Source organism: Monodelphis domestica, chromosome 5, assembly GCF_027887165.1.
Source record: "Monodelphis domestica isolate mMonDom1 chromosome 5, mMonDom1.pri, whole genome shotgun sequence".
In the NCBI taxonomy this organism is placed as follows: domain Eukaryota; kingdom Metazoa; phylum Chordata; class Mammalia; order Didelphimorphia; family Didelphidae; genus Monodelphis; species Monodelphis domestica.
The window spans coordinates 47358964-47377500 of NC_077231.1; the positions used below are offsets into that span (position 1 = coordinate 47358964).

Here is an 18537-nt window from a genome sequence, read left to right on the forward strand (position 1 = left end):
AGAAAGAAAGAAAGAAAGAAAGAAAGAAAGAAAGAAAGAAAGAAAGAAAGAAAGAAAGAAAGAAAGAAAGAAAGAAAGAACAGCAAGGAAGAAAGGAAGAAAGGAAGAAGGAAGAATTTTAGAAAAATGCCTCTTAAAGAAAGTAGATGCCAATGTTTTACAAAGCTCATATCAGTCTTTCAAGGATCTTGATCACAAAGTGAATTATTTTTAGTATCATAGCACATATAAAAAGAGACAAGTCTATAACTCACATTGTTTTCTAAATGAATCTGAGTCAATCTTCCATAACAAACAGGAGATATAAAGTAAGGACCTTTAAAGTGATCAAATGGCTTCTCTACCTCCCACCCCCCACCTCCTGAGAACTGCTGGTCCCCCAAATGACATACTTGTCCTCACTGTTCCAGAAATCGGTTGGCTGTAGGTTTTCCAAGATTCTCCACTGACAGTCCTGACACTGAATTGATAGAATCGCCCTGGATGAAGTCCATATATGATGCGTCCCTTTGATTTTCTGTTACTGTAGGGGTTGAAGATGGTGAGCTGGTCTCTTGGAAACCACTGGAGTTCAAAGTCATCATAGTCTGTCCAGTCTTGTGGACCTAACCATGTAATGGCCAGGGAAGTGTTTGCCACATCAGCAAAGGACAAAGAACTTGGAGGACTTGGTGCTGTATGGAAAAGAAAGTGAAGAAGTTGCATGGGTTTTGGAAGCTATGTTGAGTCTAGGTGACATGAAATATAGCTGTTTTTGTAGGTCTCCAATTATGCCTTATATTTAGTCTCACTCTGATAAGGAAATACAATTTTAATTCAGTGCAGTAAGCTGTCACTAATATTAGCTAATATTGATATTTTAGCTTCTTTCATGCATTGTCTCTTCCATTAGGTGTGAGACCCTCCATAGCAGGGTTTGTCTTATTCCTTTCTTTGTATCTCCAGCACTTAGCATAGTATGTGGCACAAAGAAGGCACTAAATAAATGTCCATTGACTTGACTGGACAAGAAAACCCAACCTAAGCCAGGCCCTTCAGCAACTTCTGCTCTACTGGGTGGAATACATTTACCCAGATGAGTAAGTGCAAGATAATTTGAGGAGGAAGAAAACACTAATTAGCAGGGGGGAACCCGGAAAGGCTTTCTATAGAAGTTGGCATCTGGCTGAACCTTAAGGATTGTAAGAGGAGGAGATGAGGAAGAAGCAGATCATTCTAGGCATGGAGAGTCTGTATAAGGATATATTTTTTAAGCTCTTATAAATGTTTTGACTTAGTAACAATTCTAAGACAGAAGGGCAAGGACTGGGCAAATGGGAGTAAGTGACTTGCCAACAGTTACACAGCTATGAAGTATCTGAGGCCAGATTTAAATGCAGGTCCTCCTGCCTTCAGTCCTGACCTAGCTCCCTGCGTAAGGGTATTAAGATAGAAGATGTAATCCCCAGTTCAGGGGAGTGGGTCACTTCTTCTGGAATATAGTATATGTAGGAGATTAATGAGGAATAAATCTAGAAATGTAAACTGGCCCTCTAGATTATGAAGAATATAGCACAAAAATGTAAACTGAATTGATTCTGAGTAACGTACCCATTATTTTCTTTTGTCAATTTTTAAATTAAATTATTCATGAGCGGCTATAGGGAGTAGTGCATAGAAAGTTGGTCTCAGTGTCATGAAGACCTGGGTTCAAGTTGAGTCTCTGATACCTACTGGCAAGTCATTTAAATTCTCATTGCTAGAGTGACTCCCTAAGATTAGAAGGTGCCAATCAGTATTGAGAAGGGGAGGATCTAGATCTAAGGGGTTCTCTATGGCAAAGAAATTATGGGTCTAGTTCTTATCCCTATAAATATTTACATAATCAAAATCACATCACTAAAGAAACTAATTAAAAATGTCCTATGGTGGGTCTATGGTATATGCAATGGTGATTCTTTGGTATATCCTATGGTGGTTTGATGGTATGTCCTATGGTATCTTCTATGGTAGTTCTATGGTATGTCCTATGGTAATGTGATGGCATATCCTATAGGGGGTGTATGTTATATCCAATGGTGGTCCGATGTATACATGATATATACTGGTTCTTTGGCATCTCCTTTGGTGTCTCTTAAGGCTGTTCTATGGTGTCTCCTATGGTGGTTCTATGGTATTTCCTGTGTTGGTCCAATGTTGGCCCTATGGTGTGTTCTATGGTGGATCCTATGGTTGTTCTATGTTGTCATATATGTTGCTTCTATTTTGTTGAGTTGGACAGCAGGATGATGGCAGCTGAACATCTTACCTGTTCTGCTCGTAGCTTTGATGGTATTGGTGAGGTCACCGCTATGAGTCACCACACTTAGAGTATACATTCTCCCAGGAACAAGGCTATGGAAATGCTTCTCTGTGAGATCTTTTGCCTTCCATTTTTCCTTCTGACTGCCATTGGGATTGTAAAGAATCAGTTCATAAGAATCTAGGTCTCCAGGTGCAGGGCTCCAGGTGAACAAGAGGCTGTCTGTCATGTTCTGATTGGAGCCCTTGAGGTTGTTCACTGTGGCTGGGACTAAAACAAAAAAGGATAATTACTGCTGAGTGCTCAACAGTGCCAAAAGAAGGCTTCTTGGACTATGCCTATCAAATTTAGCTTGAGGGGCAGACATCCTGATCTTCCTCCTCATCTCTGAGTTTAGGTACATCTGGATATATCGAGTGAAGAATCTTAATCTCAAAACATACTACAGACTTTTACCTTGCATCTGAACTGTTTAATTTCATCAAGTTAAATTTTGAGGGTCTACCTTAGAGAAAAGTACAGATACTCCAAGCAACATTGGTCTTAGTTTCTTCAGATTTCCCTTTCTTCTATTCCAACTATTTTTTGGCCATTTAGAGCTCCTTTCCCTATTTTGTCCCTATCCAAATCTATTATCAGCTCAACTTTCAGGACATGGCTAGTTATCATCCATTGACATCTTAACGTGAAGATCTTTCCCTTCCCGGAGGTATTTACACTTCATGATTATCACTAATTGCAGAGATGAAAGGCGTTCCCTCTGTTAGAGCAACTGAAATTAAACATTGCCCCACCATTTATCTTTTGGGAGAGGAAACCAGTGATTTGCTACTCCAGTTCACACAAGTGCTTTTCAAATTTAGAAGTGACATTTCCATGGGAGAACTTTTGGTTGCACCCTTTTCCATGCAGCTGAAGTCAGAACATACAAACGATTGCCTACATAATTGAAGGATGAGGAAACAAGTTCTTACAGAGCCCTTACTCTTCTCCAGGCACTGCGCCAAGCACTTTACAATTATAATCTCATTTGATCCTCACAATGACCCTGTCAGATAGGTGCTGTTATTATCCTCATTTTACAGCTGAAGAAATGGGGGCAAAAAGAGTGGAGGGACTTGCCCAGGGTCATATAGCTAGTAAATGTCTGAGGCTGGAGTTAAACCCAGGTCTTCTTGACTCCAGGTCCAGCTTTATCCACTCAGTGATTAGCTGCCTCTAAGATGAGGCCCATCTCCCACTTTTACACCCTTCAATAGAGCTTAAGTTTCCTTTAAAGGACAGAGGTCCCGGGGGGAAATCATGAGTCAGTATAGCACACTCCCTGTGTGAATTTATGAGCAGAGTCAGTCATTGTTGCTTTACTGGATATAACAATCCTCTAATAAAACATGAGAAGATATGCTATACTTTTGTGTCTCCTAAAACTTTTCAGTTATATAGGCTCAGTTACATATTTGTGTGTGTGTATGTGTGTGTGTGTGTATGTGTGTGCATATACAATATTTTTTCAGACACATCCCTGATTTCCCCATGGTGTATTAGTAAAAGTTGATTCACTTAAACCAAAATACTGAAGGAGCAACTAGTTAGAAAGACAGGGAGGGTGGGGGTGGCATATATACATGCATATAAATTATATGTATATATACATATATCTCTATCTATCTATCTATCTATCTATCTATCCATCCATCCATCCATCCATCCATCCATCCATCTATCTATCTATCTATCTATCTATCTATCTATCTATCTATCTATCTATCTATCTATCTATCTATCCATCCATCCATCCATCCATCCATCTATCCATCCATTTATCTATCTATCTAGAAGAGTTAATAAGAGGCACCACTGGGTAGCTGATAGAGATCTGGCCTTAAAACCAGGAAGACCTGAGTTTAAGCCTAGTCTCTGACACATGTTGGACCAGCAAAGTGGTACAGTGGATACAGTACTGTGCCTAGAATCAGGAGGACTCATTTTCCTGGGTTCAAATTTGGCCTCATACACTTCCTAGATTCACGACCCCGGGCAAGTCACTTAACGCTGTTTGCCTCAGTTTCCTCATATGTAAAATGAGCTGAAGAAGGAAATAGAAAACCATTCCTTTATCTTTGCCAAGAAAATGCCATATGGAGTCCAACAAAGAGTTGGACACAAATGAAAAACAATTCAACAACTGACATATATTGGCTGTGCAAATAACGGCAAGTCATTCAATCTCTCAGAATCCCAAGCCAATTTCTAAGTTGCAGAGCAGTTAGGAATATGCATTGGTAGAAGGAATTTCTTTGCTGGGAGTTCTTCTGCCAATAAAATCACAGCTCTGCCCTCCCCTAAAACCTCAAAGGATGCATTATACTTATATTCAGGGCTGGGGAAAATAGTTATTTGGCTTTTTATTTAAAATACATACATACATACATACATATATATATATATATATATATATAGAGAGAGAGAGAGAGAGAGAGAGAGAGAGAGAGACAGTGAAGAGAGAAAGAGAGAGAGAGTGAAGAGAGAAAGAGAGCGAGAGAGGAAGACAGAGTGATTTTAATTTGTCAAATAGATACTCTCTGCACACTAAAGATTATTGCAGTGAAGAATTCCACTTTCCTTTCTGTATATTACTGCTTTGGCAGTGGGGAGAGAGGGAGTGCTTACCTGTTCTACCAAATATAAATGACTCATTTGAAAGCTCCCCACTATGAGTCACAATCACCATTTTGTACATTCTGCCTTGCATCAGGTTCTGAAAAGCACAGTGCTGAACTCCAGGGTCCACCTTAGCTCTCTCCTGAAGGGTCTTGTCTGGGTTGTATAGGAAGATGTTGTACCAGTTTAGCTCTCCCTCAGAGGTCTTCCAGGTGAATGCTAGGTGACTGGTAGAATTCTCTGTGATCCTCAAATTGGTCACAGCTGCCGGCACTGGAAACGTGAATTAGAAAGACTGTTAGAAAGCTAATGTCATGAAAATCCATTGAGAGGCAGGGTGGTCATAGAGAAGAGAGAATGAACTTTCAAATAAGGAAGAGCCATCCCTAATCTTAATATCAATTACCAGTGAGTGACAATTATTGAATATTCACACAATAGTTATATTTGTGTTAAATTAGTTTTATTAGTTAAAATAATTAAATTAGCTTTGTGGTCCAATACTGTCTGAGACCCTTGAATTTGGTGGTCTTCAAGAGTTACCAGGGACAAAACTATCCGCCCATGGCAACCATTTTTTGTTTAAGAAGGCTTAGATTTAGACTTGGCCTCAGACACTTCCTAAGTGTATGACCCATTGCCTAGCTCTTTCCACTCTTCTGCCTTGGACCTGATATTTATTGATTCTAAGACAGAAGGTAAGAGTATTTTTTTTTAAAGAAAGGATAGTCATGAGACCTCTGATGTTTCCATCAGAAAGAGAACTCGTGGACGAGGAATCTTCCTATATGAATATCTTCTTTGGAGTTTATAGTCTTGAAAAATTGTCTAAGGCTCTGAAAGATGAAGCAACTATCTCAGGATCACTCAGTCAGTATGTTTCAGCAGTTATTCTTGAACTCAAGTCTTTCTGGCATGAAGACCGGCTTTCTAGTCATTACTTGATATATCCTTTCATGAAAATTTTAATTTTAGAAAGGTGTCATTGAAGGACTTGAACCCTGGTCTTCCTGACTCAGGTTGATATGGGGAAAAAACCCCAGCGCATTTTTCTTACCTGTCCGACCTTCGGTTTCAGCCTGAACACTGAAGAGGCCTCCACTGACAGTCAGGATTTGTATCTTGTACTTCTTTCCTGGTATTAAATCTTCAAATTTGTGTTGCTTAGCTGAAGCCACCTCTGATTTGTTGCTCAGGAGAGTCCCTTCTTCACTTAGAAGCAGGATATCGTATCTTTCTGCCATGCCAGCTGCTCCTTGCCAGGTCACTATCAATGAATGACTACTATATGCATTGTCTGCATGTAATCCCTGGACAGATGCAGGCACTGTAGATAACAACCAAAGGGAAGAGAACCAGATTAGCTTAGATCTTCTCAGGCATAATCATGAATGGAGAAAAATCTCTGACTGTCTAGAAACAGAAACCAATAACTGTTTGATCACATGGACCTTCTCACATAAACAATCCTGTGAAATATCTACTCATGGGAACAGCTTTAGAGAAAGTTGTTCTGATGCTGGAGGGGATACGGCAAAGTAGGGACACTAATTCACTGCTGGTGGGGTTGTGAATTGGTCCAACCATTCTGGAAGGCAATTTGGAACTATGCCCAAAGGGCGCTAAAAGACTGTCTGCCCTTTGATCCAGCCATTGCACTGCTGGGTTTGTATCCCAAAGAGATAATAAGGAAAAAGACTTGTACAAGAATATTCATAGCTGCACTCTTTGTGATGGCAGAAAATTGGAAAATGAGGGGATGCCCTTCAGTTGGGGAATGGCTGAACAAATTGTGGTATCTGTTGGTGATGGAATACTATTGTGCTCAAAGGAATAATAAAGTGGAGGAGTTCCATGGAGACTGGAACAACCTCCAGGAAGTGATGCAGAGCGAAAGGATCAGGACCAGGAGAACATTGTACACAGAGACGGATACACTGTGGTACAATCGAAGGTGATGGACTTCTCCATTAGTGGCAATGCAGTGATCCTGAACAATCTGCAGGGATCTAAAAAACCCTACCCACAAGCAGAGGATAAACTGTGGGAGTAAAAACACAGAGGAAAACCAACTGCTAGACTACAGGTGTTGAGGGGATATGACTGAGGAGAGACTCTAAATGAACACTCTAATGCAAATACCAACAACATGGAAATGGGTTCGAATCAAGAACACATGTGATACCCAGTGGAATCGCGCTGTTGGCTATGGGATAGGTGGGGGGGGGGGGAGAAAATGATATTTGTCTCCAATGAATAATGCTTGGAAATGACCAAATAAAATAAAGTTTTAAATAAATAAATGAATGAATGAATGAATGAATGAACAAATAAATAAATAAATAAATGCTTGTTAATTGAAAATAAAAAAAAAAGAAAGTTGTTCTAGGACTAAATTACTTGGATGATTGCTTCAGTTCTTTGTTTCACTCTGTATCTAGACATTGGCTGAAACCACAGAGACAAAGAGGAGAAGTGAGAATAGTTCTGATTAATACTGGGGGATGGGTGAAAAGCCTGAAGGTTTTTGTGACTAGATTTATACAGTCTGCAAATCTTATAAATAAGTTCTAGCTGAAGTTTATCAATAGCTACCAATAATTAGTAAGTTCATGTTTAAGGTTTGTTGAAGGAATAAATAAACTGTGAGTCTTGTTATTCTCAAGGTAAGTTGTTGCAAATAAGTATTTTAAAGCACTAAAAGGAAGAACTTGTGAAATGCAAACACATTTCCATTTAAGCAGAGTGCTAATCAAGACAGAAGTATGTTCAAATGAATTAGTAAACATAGCTGGATTAGCTAATCATTGAATATTTGAGTTGAAAGGGATCTCAGAAACCATTTAGTTCTGACTCTTAATTGAGTCTTGAAAAATGAAGTATGCTGTATAATTAATATATTATATTTATATTATGTTATATAGTATATAAATAATATGTAGTATAAATAATGTAATATAGTATAGTATAATATAAAATAACATACCATTACACTTTAGCATATTATAATACTGATATATAATATAACATGATATGAGATGTTTAATGGAATATAATATAATGTACTGTGCTATATTATAATATGCTATATGATATGTTATCAGATGATATATGATATATAATATAATGTAACACAATATAATATAATATAGTTTTATAATTCCTAGAATTGGTACTTGACCTTCCTTTATTGTGTCTATTAGCTAATTTGTCTTCATCTGTGATATGTGTATAATATATAAAACATTTTATATCCTTGAAAATCATTCTTCAATGAAGAAGAGTACTTAAAACACATACAGTTATACAATATGAATTAATAACAGAACTTAAATTACTATCATCTTTGACAAACAAAAGGATAGCCAGAATTCATTTGGTACTAATACTTCTATCATTGAATCACACGATCCTTATGATTTAATTTCCATTTCTTCTATAAAATTCATGAAAATAAGGAAAAATATAACAGGATAAATGAGAGGGGAGGCTATTATGAATAATTCTCATTATTGCATTACATTTAAAATACTTATTAAATCACAAAATTTACTTTCTGGCCATTTAGATGTTTTGTGATTTGATTAAATTTTGAGATTTTTAAAGAATGCTTTGTTGACCATTTCCCACCTTAAATGATCTCTTGATATTATCATATCAGCACTTACCTGTTCGACCAAGGGTTTCTACCTGGTTACTCAAGGAACCACTGATGGACTCCACCACAATTTGGTATAGTTCCCCTGCTTCTAATTTGTGAAATGTGTGTTCATTGATATGCTTGGGGATAGTTTGTGAGTCAATTTTATGATGCTGCCTAAGTGCTGTCACTGTGTAGGAATCGACATCTCCTCCACCAGGTGTCCAATTCACTTTCAGGCTGTCTGTCATCCCATTAGGGGAAACATGTATATTTTTTACAGGACTTGGAGCTAAAGAAAAAGAAAAATAAAGAGAGGAAAAAATTGAGACAACTTAGATAATTCACTGGGAATATTTTCAACTCCAAGTTTTTACTTTTGCTCTTTGGGCTCCTGAGATTCTCAGGCTTTTGGGGACACAAAGAAAGACAGAATGTTAGGCTGACTCCATCTGGCTTTTCTGCTCCATTTAGACATGAAGGGGATCTGGGGATCATCTAGTTCAATCTCATCTTATAAATATCACAGGATCATAGATTTAGAGATGAAAGGGACCTTACACCATTTCATCCAACGTCTTCATTTTATGGATGAAGAAACTGTTTCAAAGAGAAGTATCTTCTCCAGGGTTGTAGGGATAGGGACAGGACCTATGAATTTAATGATATAGAGAACTTCCAGATGTGGAAATTCTCTCTAGCAATTCAGGTTGGCACCTTCTCTGTAACTTTTCATCTAAGTGTAATACAAGATGTGTAATACAAGGCTTGAAGGGTTAAATGATTTACCCAGAATCATATAGCCAGTATGCATCATAGGCAGGACATAAACTCAGGTCTTTATTCATACTATGTCATGATGGCTCTCACAGGTCTTGCAGGAAGTGGTTGGCAGAGTCAGGGTTTGAACCCACATCACCACCATCACTACCAGAAACATTTATATTGCATTTTATGGTTTAAAAGACTCTTTATCCAACTGAATCATTTGACCCTTGTACAAACCCAGTGAGCAGGGGCTATAATTGTTTCCACTGTATACATGGAGAAACTAAGACTAAGAGAGATGAAGTGATTTGCCTAAAATCACACAGTTAGTGTCAAAGAGATATTTAAACTTGGATTTTCCTAACTACATCCAGCACTCCATCCATTACTTCACCCAGACAAGTACTCTCTATTGTGCCATGGTCTCTCTTAAGTATGCAGTGAAATTTCAGGCTAAGACCAGGCACAAAGAGTAAATGGAGTCATGGAAAGGAAACTCAGAGTTCAGGGGCTGAAATATTCAGTAGCCAGAACAGTGATATGCCATCTACCAGTTCAGGGGGAAGGATATATTAAAAGTGAGGGAAGCTACCTGGAAGAGACATTTACTTCAGGCAAGCAGACTTCCTTTGTTTTCAGACCTCCCAGAGCCCCATCCATTTACTTTAGACCAATGCCAGTTTCTCTGTTGTCTAGCAAGGTTTGTGATACTGTTTTATCCTTTGCCTATATTGCTGTAAGTTGGACTACTTCCTGGAAGTAGACTGGGGACATTGGTTTCCAGACCAGGTTTCAAATTAACACTTAAAGAAACTGGAGCTTTGAAAGAAAAAAACTTGAAAATGAAGTGGCCTTTTCAGTGGCTTACAAAGAATTTTGGCTTATCTAAAAAGCAACAGTTACAAGACTATGCTTTGATCAGTTATTTTCTTTTTAAAACTTCACTGATCTCCACCTAGTTATCCATATTCTCTCCACAGAATCACAGAATTTTCTTCAAAGCATTAGGTAGGGGGCAAACATCATCTCTTCTCTTTATCTGATCTTTTTTCCCTCATCTCCTTTTGATAAATGCCCCATAGTTGACCTAGACTTTGATCTTGACCTTAATTCTTTTAAAATGATGCTTTCTCATTCTTCTGGCCATGCAGCCCTTATTTCTGGTCTGAGCTTTGGGGGAAACGCAGAAGCACCATGCTGATGCATGTAGCAGGTTTATTTAAAAGAAATAATCCAACAAACTTCACTGCAAAGGAAAGCTTGTGGTCATGAGGGAGTAGGACTGGATGTGGAGTGGGAAGGGTGGGGAAGCCATAGAACTTATCACTCGATATTTCTGCTCCTTCTTAACCGCCCTTCCTTTGAAAGACAGCAATTGCCAATCTTAGGTATTACATCTATACCCCAATTGATGATGAAATCTGACCTTGAGTTATTCTTTCCTTCATATGAGAGAGAATATTGCATTTCATGTACACACCAATTTTCATCCTAGACTGTTAAAACATTTTGCTATAATAGTTCCATTGCCTTTTTTTTTTTAATATATCTGCTTTATAGTCAAAGTGATGCATTGCATCCTAAGTCAAGGAACCATTCAAGGTCATAGCATAGTTTGAGATTGGAGTACGATTATTAAGCTTGAGATAATGCCTCTTAGTAGATGATTATGCTATTAGCTATTTCCATGGAAACTCCATTCAACATTGTGCTTCATGAAGGCTTTTTTATTTTCCTGTATTGAATTCAAACTCAAGAGATCAAATGAATAAGAAAGTGAAATTTCTATCATTAGTACACTCTTAGCTAGATTCTGAGCCTAAGTAACATTCCCTCTTTCCTTCATAGGTATAACCAAGATGCTTCAACTGTCTATTGTATTTACAGCCCATTTATTCTGTTGGCGTGTTCACATGGAAGAAATACACTTTTAATTACCTGTTAAACCTTCGATGAAGGCTGACTTTTGTGCATCCCCACTGATTGTCAAAACAAGAATCTTATACAGGCGGCCAGGGGTTAGGGATGTGAAACGATACTCAGTAGCGGTATTTATGAGGTGAAGGGAAGGAAGGACTTTCACATCATTGAAGCAAAGCTGAATCTCATATTGATCCACATCTCCATCAGCTCTCACCCACGTGACATGCAGCTCTTCTGTACTCCGATTACGAAGCGTTAACTCCTTTACAGACTCTGGGACTGGAGAGAATGGAGAATTTCAGAATGACTCAATAAGAATGGGAAGCATTGAACTGATGGGCTTGGTGGAGGAAATATTCACATGGAAGAAATCACAAACCTATCAACTCATTCAAGTACCTAAAAAAAAAAAAGTGAGCTGTCATTGTGCATAGCAAGGCATCTGGGTGACTCGGTTGTATAGAACACCTTGAAGTCAAGAAGACCTGAGTTTGAATCCTGCCTTAGAAACTTTCTAGTTGTGCAACTCTGGACAAGTCACTTAACTTCTGTTTGCCTCAGTTTTTCATCTAGAAAATGGAGATAATAATAGCACCTATCTCCCAAGATTACCGTAAGGATCAAATGAGATAAAATTTATAAAGTACTTTGCAAAACTCAAAGCTCAATAGATTCAGGGGCAGTTAGGTGGCCCAGTATATAGAGAGCCAGGCCTGGAGTTGAGAGGTCCTGGATTGAAATCTGGCCTCAGACTCCTAAGCTATATGACCCTGGACAAGTCACTTTAACCCCAATTGCCTGATCCATAACAGTCTTCTGCTTTGGAACCAATACTTCCAAGACAGAGGGTAAGGGTTCCCTTTTTTAAAGCTCAATTGATGGTAGTTGTTATTGCTATTACATTATTTAAGAACCACATTCATGCAAGTATAATAGAAATAAAAACTGCCTTTTAGAGAAGACTGATGAAATAGAAGTTAGAGTTACTCTGGAGTCAAAAAGACCTGGGTTCAAATCCTGACTTTCACCTAAAGTATGTGACTTAGGACAAGTCACCTAAACTGTCAGTATCCTGGGCAACTCTTAAGGATGCTAATTTACAGAATAGTTGCCCTTTGCATTTGCAATGGGAGTTTCCCCACTTGGGCATTCTCTACACCAAGGAAATTATAAATCTGGTCTAAAAAAGATTTATAGTACTTTATAGAAATTATCTTAGCTGATCATCACCCAGAGCAGTTCTGTAGAGTATATTACACAGATTAGGAAACTGGGGTTAAATGACTTACAGCTAGTTGGTGACAAGATAGGATTTGAACCCAGGTCTTCCTGAATCTAGGCCTAGCACTTTCTCCCGAAATCCATGCTGCCTCCCAAATATACTAGATTCCCACAGTCTGCCACTTAAGATTCCTCGTGTATAATTAAGCACAACAATTTGTAAGCTATTGTTAAAAATGTGCTGATCTTCATGAAAGGAAATCATGTGTGCTTAATTTTTAGCATCATAGAAGAGTACAATATTATCAGGTCAGCCAGACTGGAAATGAATGGAAGGAATGAAGCTGTAAGGCAGGCCGGTGCTTTCTCTCCATGCAGCCAGAGGCAGCTCTCAGGGCCCAGCTTGATTCTGAAATGTCCAAGGCTTTGGCGCCTGTCCCACAGCCAAGGCTTAATGAATCGCCAAACAAGTTGTGGCATGTGGTTGTGATGGAACCAGCCACTGATCCATCAGATAAAACAAACAGGTTAATTTTTTTCAAAACCTGGATGGACCTAGATGAAAGGGAAATGAGCAGAACCAAAAGAAGATCATCAACAGCAAGAGAAATATCATTGAAAGACGTCTGCCTGCAGAGAAAGAACTATTATAATAGAAACCTGGCAAGACATAGTTTTCTGTATATTTATAGCTTTTTGTTAAATGAGGCTCTGGTACAGGCTGGGAGGTACCTGAGAATTTTACTGAAACAAACAAGCAAATAAATTTAAATAAATAAAAACTTGCTGATTGTGGCTGGGAAGCCACAAGGACAAGAGGAGACAGTCATCTGATAGATAGTGACTTAACTGTTGATACAGCAGTAAGAGAGATGGCAGAGATAGCAGATGGAGAGACAGCAGAGGCAGCAGACAGAAAGACAGCAGTGAGAGAGCTGAGCTAGGGACTTGCAGGGATTGTGAAGAGTTAGGGCACTTGGTGTCCCTATGCGGGCTGTGGGAGCACCAGTGTCATTTCAAGTAAAATGAACAGATCCTGGTAGGAAATGGGGGCTGTAAAGAAATACTGCTCTTTCCCTAAAGCCCTGAAGTCTATCGCCTAAATGCTGGATTTTGACTTGGCCTGGAAGATACTTGAATCTTGAGGGGGGGAGATGCTCAATAGAAGAAAGCTATGCAGCATGGCATTGTGGATGAGCGCTAGAACGGGTGACTTGGGACCAAAGCTGACCTCAGACACGCTCAGCTAGTGTGTCTATGGGCAAGTTCTTTATCTTCCTATAGCTTCATTTTTTTTCATCTGTAACACAAATTAATTTAAAATGTATTAAGCACCTACTTTGTGGTAGGAGCTGTCCTAGGTACTGGGGACACAGACAAAGCATAAATGGGAATGCATTTAATTCATAAGGTGCTCTGGAGGATCAGATAAAATAATGGATGTAAAGCATGTTGTGAACCTTAAAGCACTATTGAAATGTGAGTTCCTGTTATTGCTTTGAAGGCACCTGGTAGAAATCACATCAAGTCAGGAAGTTCTGAGTTCAAAGTCTTGCTTCTCACCCTAGTCACGTTGACTTACTCTCAGTGCCCTCAGGAAACTTTCTTAGGACTCTCTAAGTTGCAGAGCAGGCACTGAACTACTTTAGCACAGGTAGCCCCTCATTAGTAATTCCCCACACCAAAAGAAATCACAAAATTGTGAGTTTAGGTCTTTCCTCCTTAATAAAAAATTGATACTAAGCATCAGTTTCAAGGCAAAAGAGTGGTAAGGGCTAGGCAATTGGGGTTAAGTGACTTGCCTAGCATCACACAACCAGGAACTGTCGGAGGTCAGATATGAACCCAGGACATCTCATCTTCAGGCCTGGCACCCTCCACTGTGCCACTCTCTTCCCCCTAAAGTTAAGTTAAAGTCTTTTCTTTTTTAAACCCATACTTTGTCTTAGACAGAAAGGCAAGGGCTAAATAAATGAGGGTTAAGTGACTTGCCCAGGGTCATACCAACAGGAAGTGTCTGAGGTCAAATTTGAACCCAAGTCCCACTGACTCAAGGCCTGGCTCTCATCCACTGAGCCACCTAGTTGCCTGGGAAGTAGGATCCTTAGAGAGGGAAGGGAAGGGACAAGAATAAACATTTTATGAGCACCTAAAATGTGGCACTGTACTTTGCAAGTACTTTACTAATTTATAATTTAAATTAGTAAACATTATATATAAAATAGAAATAATGCATACTAATAAAAAATAGAACATAAATAAAAATTAAAAATAATATGTACAAATAAATTAGTAAAATAAACATTCTAATAATAAAGCATTATTGCATTTGACACAAGTCACATTCCTGATGTTCCTAGAGAGAACTCTGTTGTAGGCATGAGTCATTAGTGGTGAGAGCCTCCCCCAAAGACTGAGCCCAGCCCATGAGCTCAGAACCAAAATCCCAAGTCAGAGGCTACCCTGTTAATGAACTTACTTGTTCTCTTATTCAAGCGCTCACTGGCTTCATAATTTCCACTTCTGGTACTAACAGTGATGCTGTATAGTCGTCCAGGGACAAGATTAACAAAGACGCATTCGTTTCCAGTCTTGGGGATGGTTTTGGTTTGGACGGAATTGTTCTTGTTGGTAATGCCAACCACATACTGATCAAAGTCTCCAGTGGCATGCAGCCAGGATACCTTTAAATAATCACTCCTGGCTGAGTTGCTAATAGTAAGTCCTTGGACTTTCGAGGGCACTGAAAAAGAGTGAGATGGTTAGAAGTTTAGGGATTGAGTGGGAACAGATTACAGACAATATCCAGTAGAAGTAAAAGAGTGTCTCGATTTGTCCTGCCTTCCATTTCCATCCCAGCTCTTTCAGTCCATAAAAAGAAGAGGCTGTGATAGACAACCTTTATGGAGGTAGCTTTCAGCTTTTAATTGTTTTGGTAGGAACTTAAATACCCCAAGAGTATAGATCCTGACTGTACTCCTTGACACTGATGTATTGATATTCTAACAAAATTATCAAGGATCAAAGTTTAGAGGCAGAAACTTATCTCATGTACAATCCTCATTCCACAGGTGAGAAAACAGGGCAGGAGAGCGGAAGGGACTTATTCAAGGTGAGCTTAGACCTGGCCAACCTCCCCTCCTCCCCAATTTGAGTGACCAAAGGGCAAATTCAAGCTGTCTGTGAGTCCCTGAATTCCTGGAGAGAGCTGAGGAAGTGCTTGCTTTGGGTGACTGGACAGAGGGGCAAGGCGTGCAAAAAATGTCCTAGAGTGCTGGGAAGAGGGGAAACAGAGCAGCTCCCAAGTGCCCACTCTGTGCCCACACCACATCTTTATCAACACTGGCTTAGATTCTCTGACTCTTTCCAATGCACTCAATCAAGTTTAACTGTTTCTGTGAGCACACACTAACTATTCAATCGAGATGTTTGTTTCAATGACCCCATGGAAAACCCATCACAACACCATGCATGTGGATGACTATTCAAATTCCCAGTTGGTGTTTAAATTAATGAAGATGACAGAGATGGCAACTCTAGGATCTTACTGGATCTAAATCTGGTAATCGGTAACTCATGGTTACTAGCCTATTGTTTTGCAATAGGGCTGAGACACAATGTTACAGTACTAAAGGCAACATCATTTTATGCTTAGTACTATAAAAAGAGATTCAATGTTACATAATTAATATTTTCTAAATATGATCATTTTGCTATTGTTGAGTAATGCCTGCCTTTTCAGGACCCTATTTGGGGTTTTCTTGGCAAAGACACTGGCGTGGTTGGCCACTTCTTCAGATCATTTGACAGATGAGGAACCTGAAGCAAAGAAGGTTAAATGACTTGCCCAAGGTCACCCAGCAAGTAAGAGTCTGAGACCATATTTGAACTCATGGAACAGGAGTCTTCCCAACTCTAGACCTGGTACTCTATCCCTTGTGCCACCTTGCTGCCCCCAAATATAATAATTACAAATGGTTAAAAGGAGGCAAAAGTGCAATAGTATGAAGACATATTTAATGCACTAACCTCTAATCCAGGTGTGGACATTTAAATTATTCTTCCTTTCACTCACTGTGTGTAGTGTATGGATTGAGAATTTAGGCTAGGGATCGGCAGCCTTTCCTCTGCATGTGTCAGGTACAAATCATATCTTTTCTCTTAGACTATAAATACACTCTTTGAGGAAATGGACTGAGTCATTCTGTTCCTTACTCTCCTAACTCCCATTAGAATGTAAACTCCTGGAGGGCAGGGATTATTATTTTTTTTTTGCCTGGATTCATACCCTCTGCCTTTATCATAGTTCCTGGCACATATGAAGCACGTAGCCTTTGTGGCCCCAGAACCTAACACAGTGTTTGACTATTCAGTTCCATGGGGTGGAAAAAAATGGTAAATTTGAAGTTGGAGGACCCTGAAGTATGAGTCATGCTGAGATGAATTTCTGGGTAAATGGCTTGCCAGCTTCTTTTGATGAAGGATATCTTTGAAAAACATAAGCTCTATTAACCTGGATCCTGCTACCTCCCCTTTTGGACCCCTGTGGCACCCATACTATCTAATTAGCACTTAACATAAGATGCTGAGTATTTAATCAATCAATTAGCATTTAAAAAACCCTTATCTTCTGTATCAGCTAGGCAATGGGGGCTAAATGACTTGTCCAGAGTCTCCTGGACCTCCCATCTCTAGACCGGGCTTTCTATGCACTGAGCCCCCCAGCTGTCCTTTCATAAGCATGTGCACCTGCAATCTGCCTGGCACTGTGCTAAGTGCTGGGGATACAAAGAAAAACCATCTTTGCCTTCCAGGGACACGTGAACATTTATAGGTAAACAAGAATAATTTTCAAAATGTGAAGCACAATTATTCTTTGTCTTTTATATATTGTAAGTGCTGTCCCACATTAAACTCAGTGATTATTGCACACTGGAGGGGCTCAATAATTAGTATTAATGAGATCTCAGACTCTTGATCATATGGAGAAAGCAAGATATTTGTTTTGTAGAGGATTGACCTACATTTCAGGAAGAAAGATTTTATGCAAAGTGGATGCCAACTTAGGAAGATCATTTATGCAATGTACTAATTACAGATGATTAAAGGAAAGCCACAGTGCCAAGGAGAATGAGCCCAGATTTGGCACACTAAGCTCTCAGCTAAGTGCTGTCATATCATCATTTTGAATCTCCTTCTCTATCTTTACTTTGTATACGCTGGGAAAAGGGACTTGGGGGCAAAGGACAAATGTTTCTTCTTCTGAACGCATGTGTACAAGCCATCTATCCCTTTGCAAAATAGTAAATTTCATTAAAAACAAAACCCTTATCATCTGCTTTGAAATCTATAGTATTGGTTGTAAGGCAGAAGAGTGATAAAGACTAGGCAATTGGGGTTAAGTGACTTGCCCAGGGTCACACAGCTAGGAAGCATCAGAGTCTAAATTTGAACCCAGGACCTTGTATTTCCAAGACTGGCTCTCCAGTCACTTAGCTGCTCTGCTAAATAGTGAACTTTTTGAGGCCAGGGACTGCAATGTTGTTTTGCAGCTTTGTCTCCTAGAGAATTAGTTTTGTGGAAAAGGATGCTTAATTTTATTTTCTCATTGTTTTGGAGATCACACATAGTTTCACAGATTTAAAATTGGAAGAGACTTTAGAGGTCAGTTAGCCCACCTCCTTCACTTTATAGAACAGGAAACTGAGGCATAGTTAGGTTAAATGATATGTCCAAGGTTACCCAGGTAGTAAGTGGCAGTCATTCAGTTCTTCAGACCGCAAATCTAGTGCTCTTTTCAATGCACTCTTAAGTTCTCAGATGTTTCTAGAGTACAAAATATTTTCACCAAAATTTCATGGTGATATCTATGTGCCTGCTACATACTGGTTGTGTGGCCTTCAGGAATTTCTCTGAGCTCTAGACAACTCTCTCTAAGACTATGCACTTTCGAGAAGCTGCCCACCTACATTGACAGTTTCCAAATCTGGGAGTTCCATTTGAACTCCCAACTCTGCAATGAAATAACTTATCCAATTGCCAT

At 39.2% G+C, this 18537-nt stretch overlaps 1 protein-coding gene across 3 annotated transcripts in view; it reads right to left on the reverse strand.

Annotated features, from left to right (window-relative positions):
* PTPRB (protein tyrosine phosphatase receptor type B) overlaps nt 1–18537 on the reverse strand; it is a 175794-nt gene that overhangs the window by 54117 nt on the left and 103140 nt on the right. For all 3 annotated transcript variants that reach the window (XM_056800732.1, XM_007503048.3, XM_056800733.1), the window contains 7 exons: nt 14974–15237; nt 11289–11552; nt 8611–8874; nt 6000–6269; nt 4952–5215; nt 2288–2551; nt 393–674 (listed from right to left, as the gene is read on the reverse strand). In XM_056800732.1, coding sequence (XP_056656710.1) covers nt 393–674; nt 2288–2551; nt 4952–5215; nt 6000–6269; nt 8611–8874; nt 11289–11552; nt 14974–15237 — 1872 coding nt within the window. The remainder of the gene's footprint in view (nt 1–392; nt 675–2287; nt 2552–4951; nt 5216–5999; nt 6270–8610; nt 8875–11288; nt 11553–14973; nt 15238–18537) is intronic.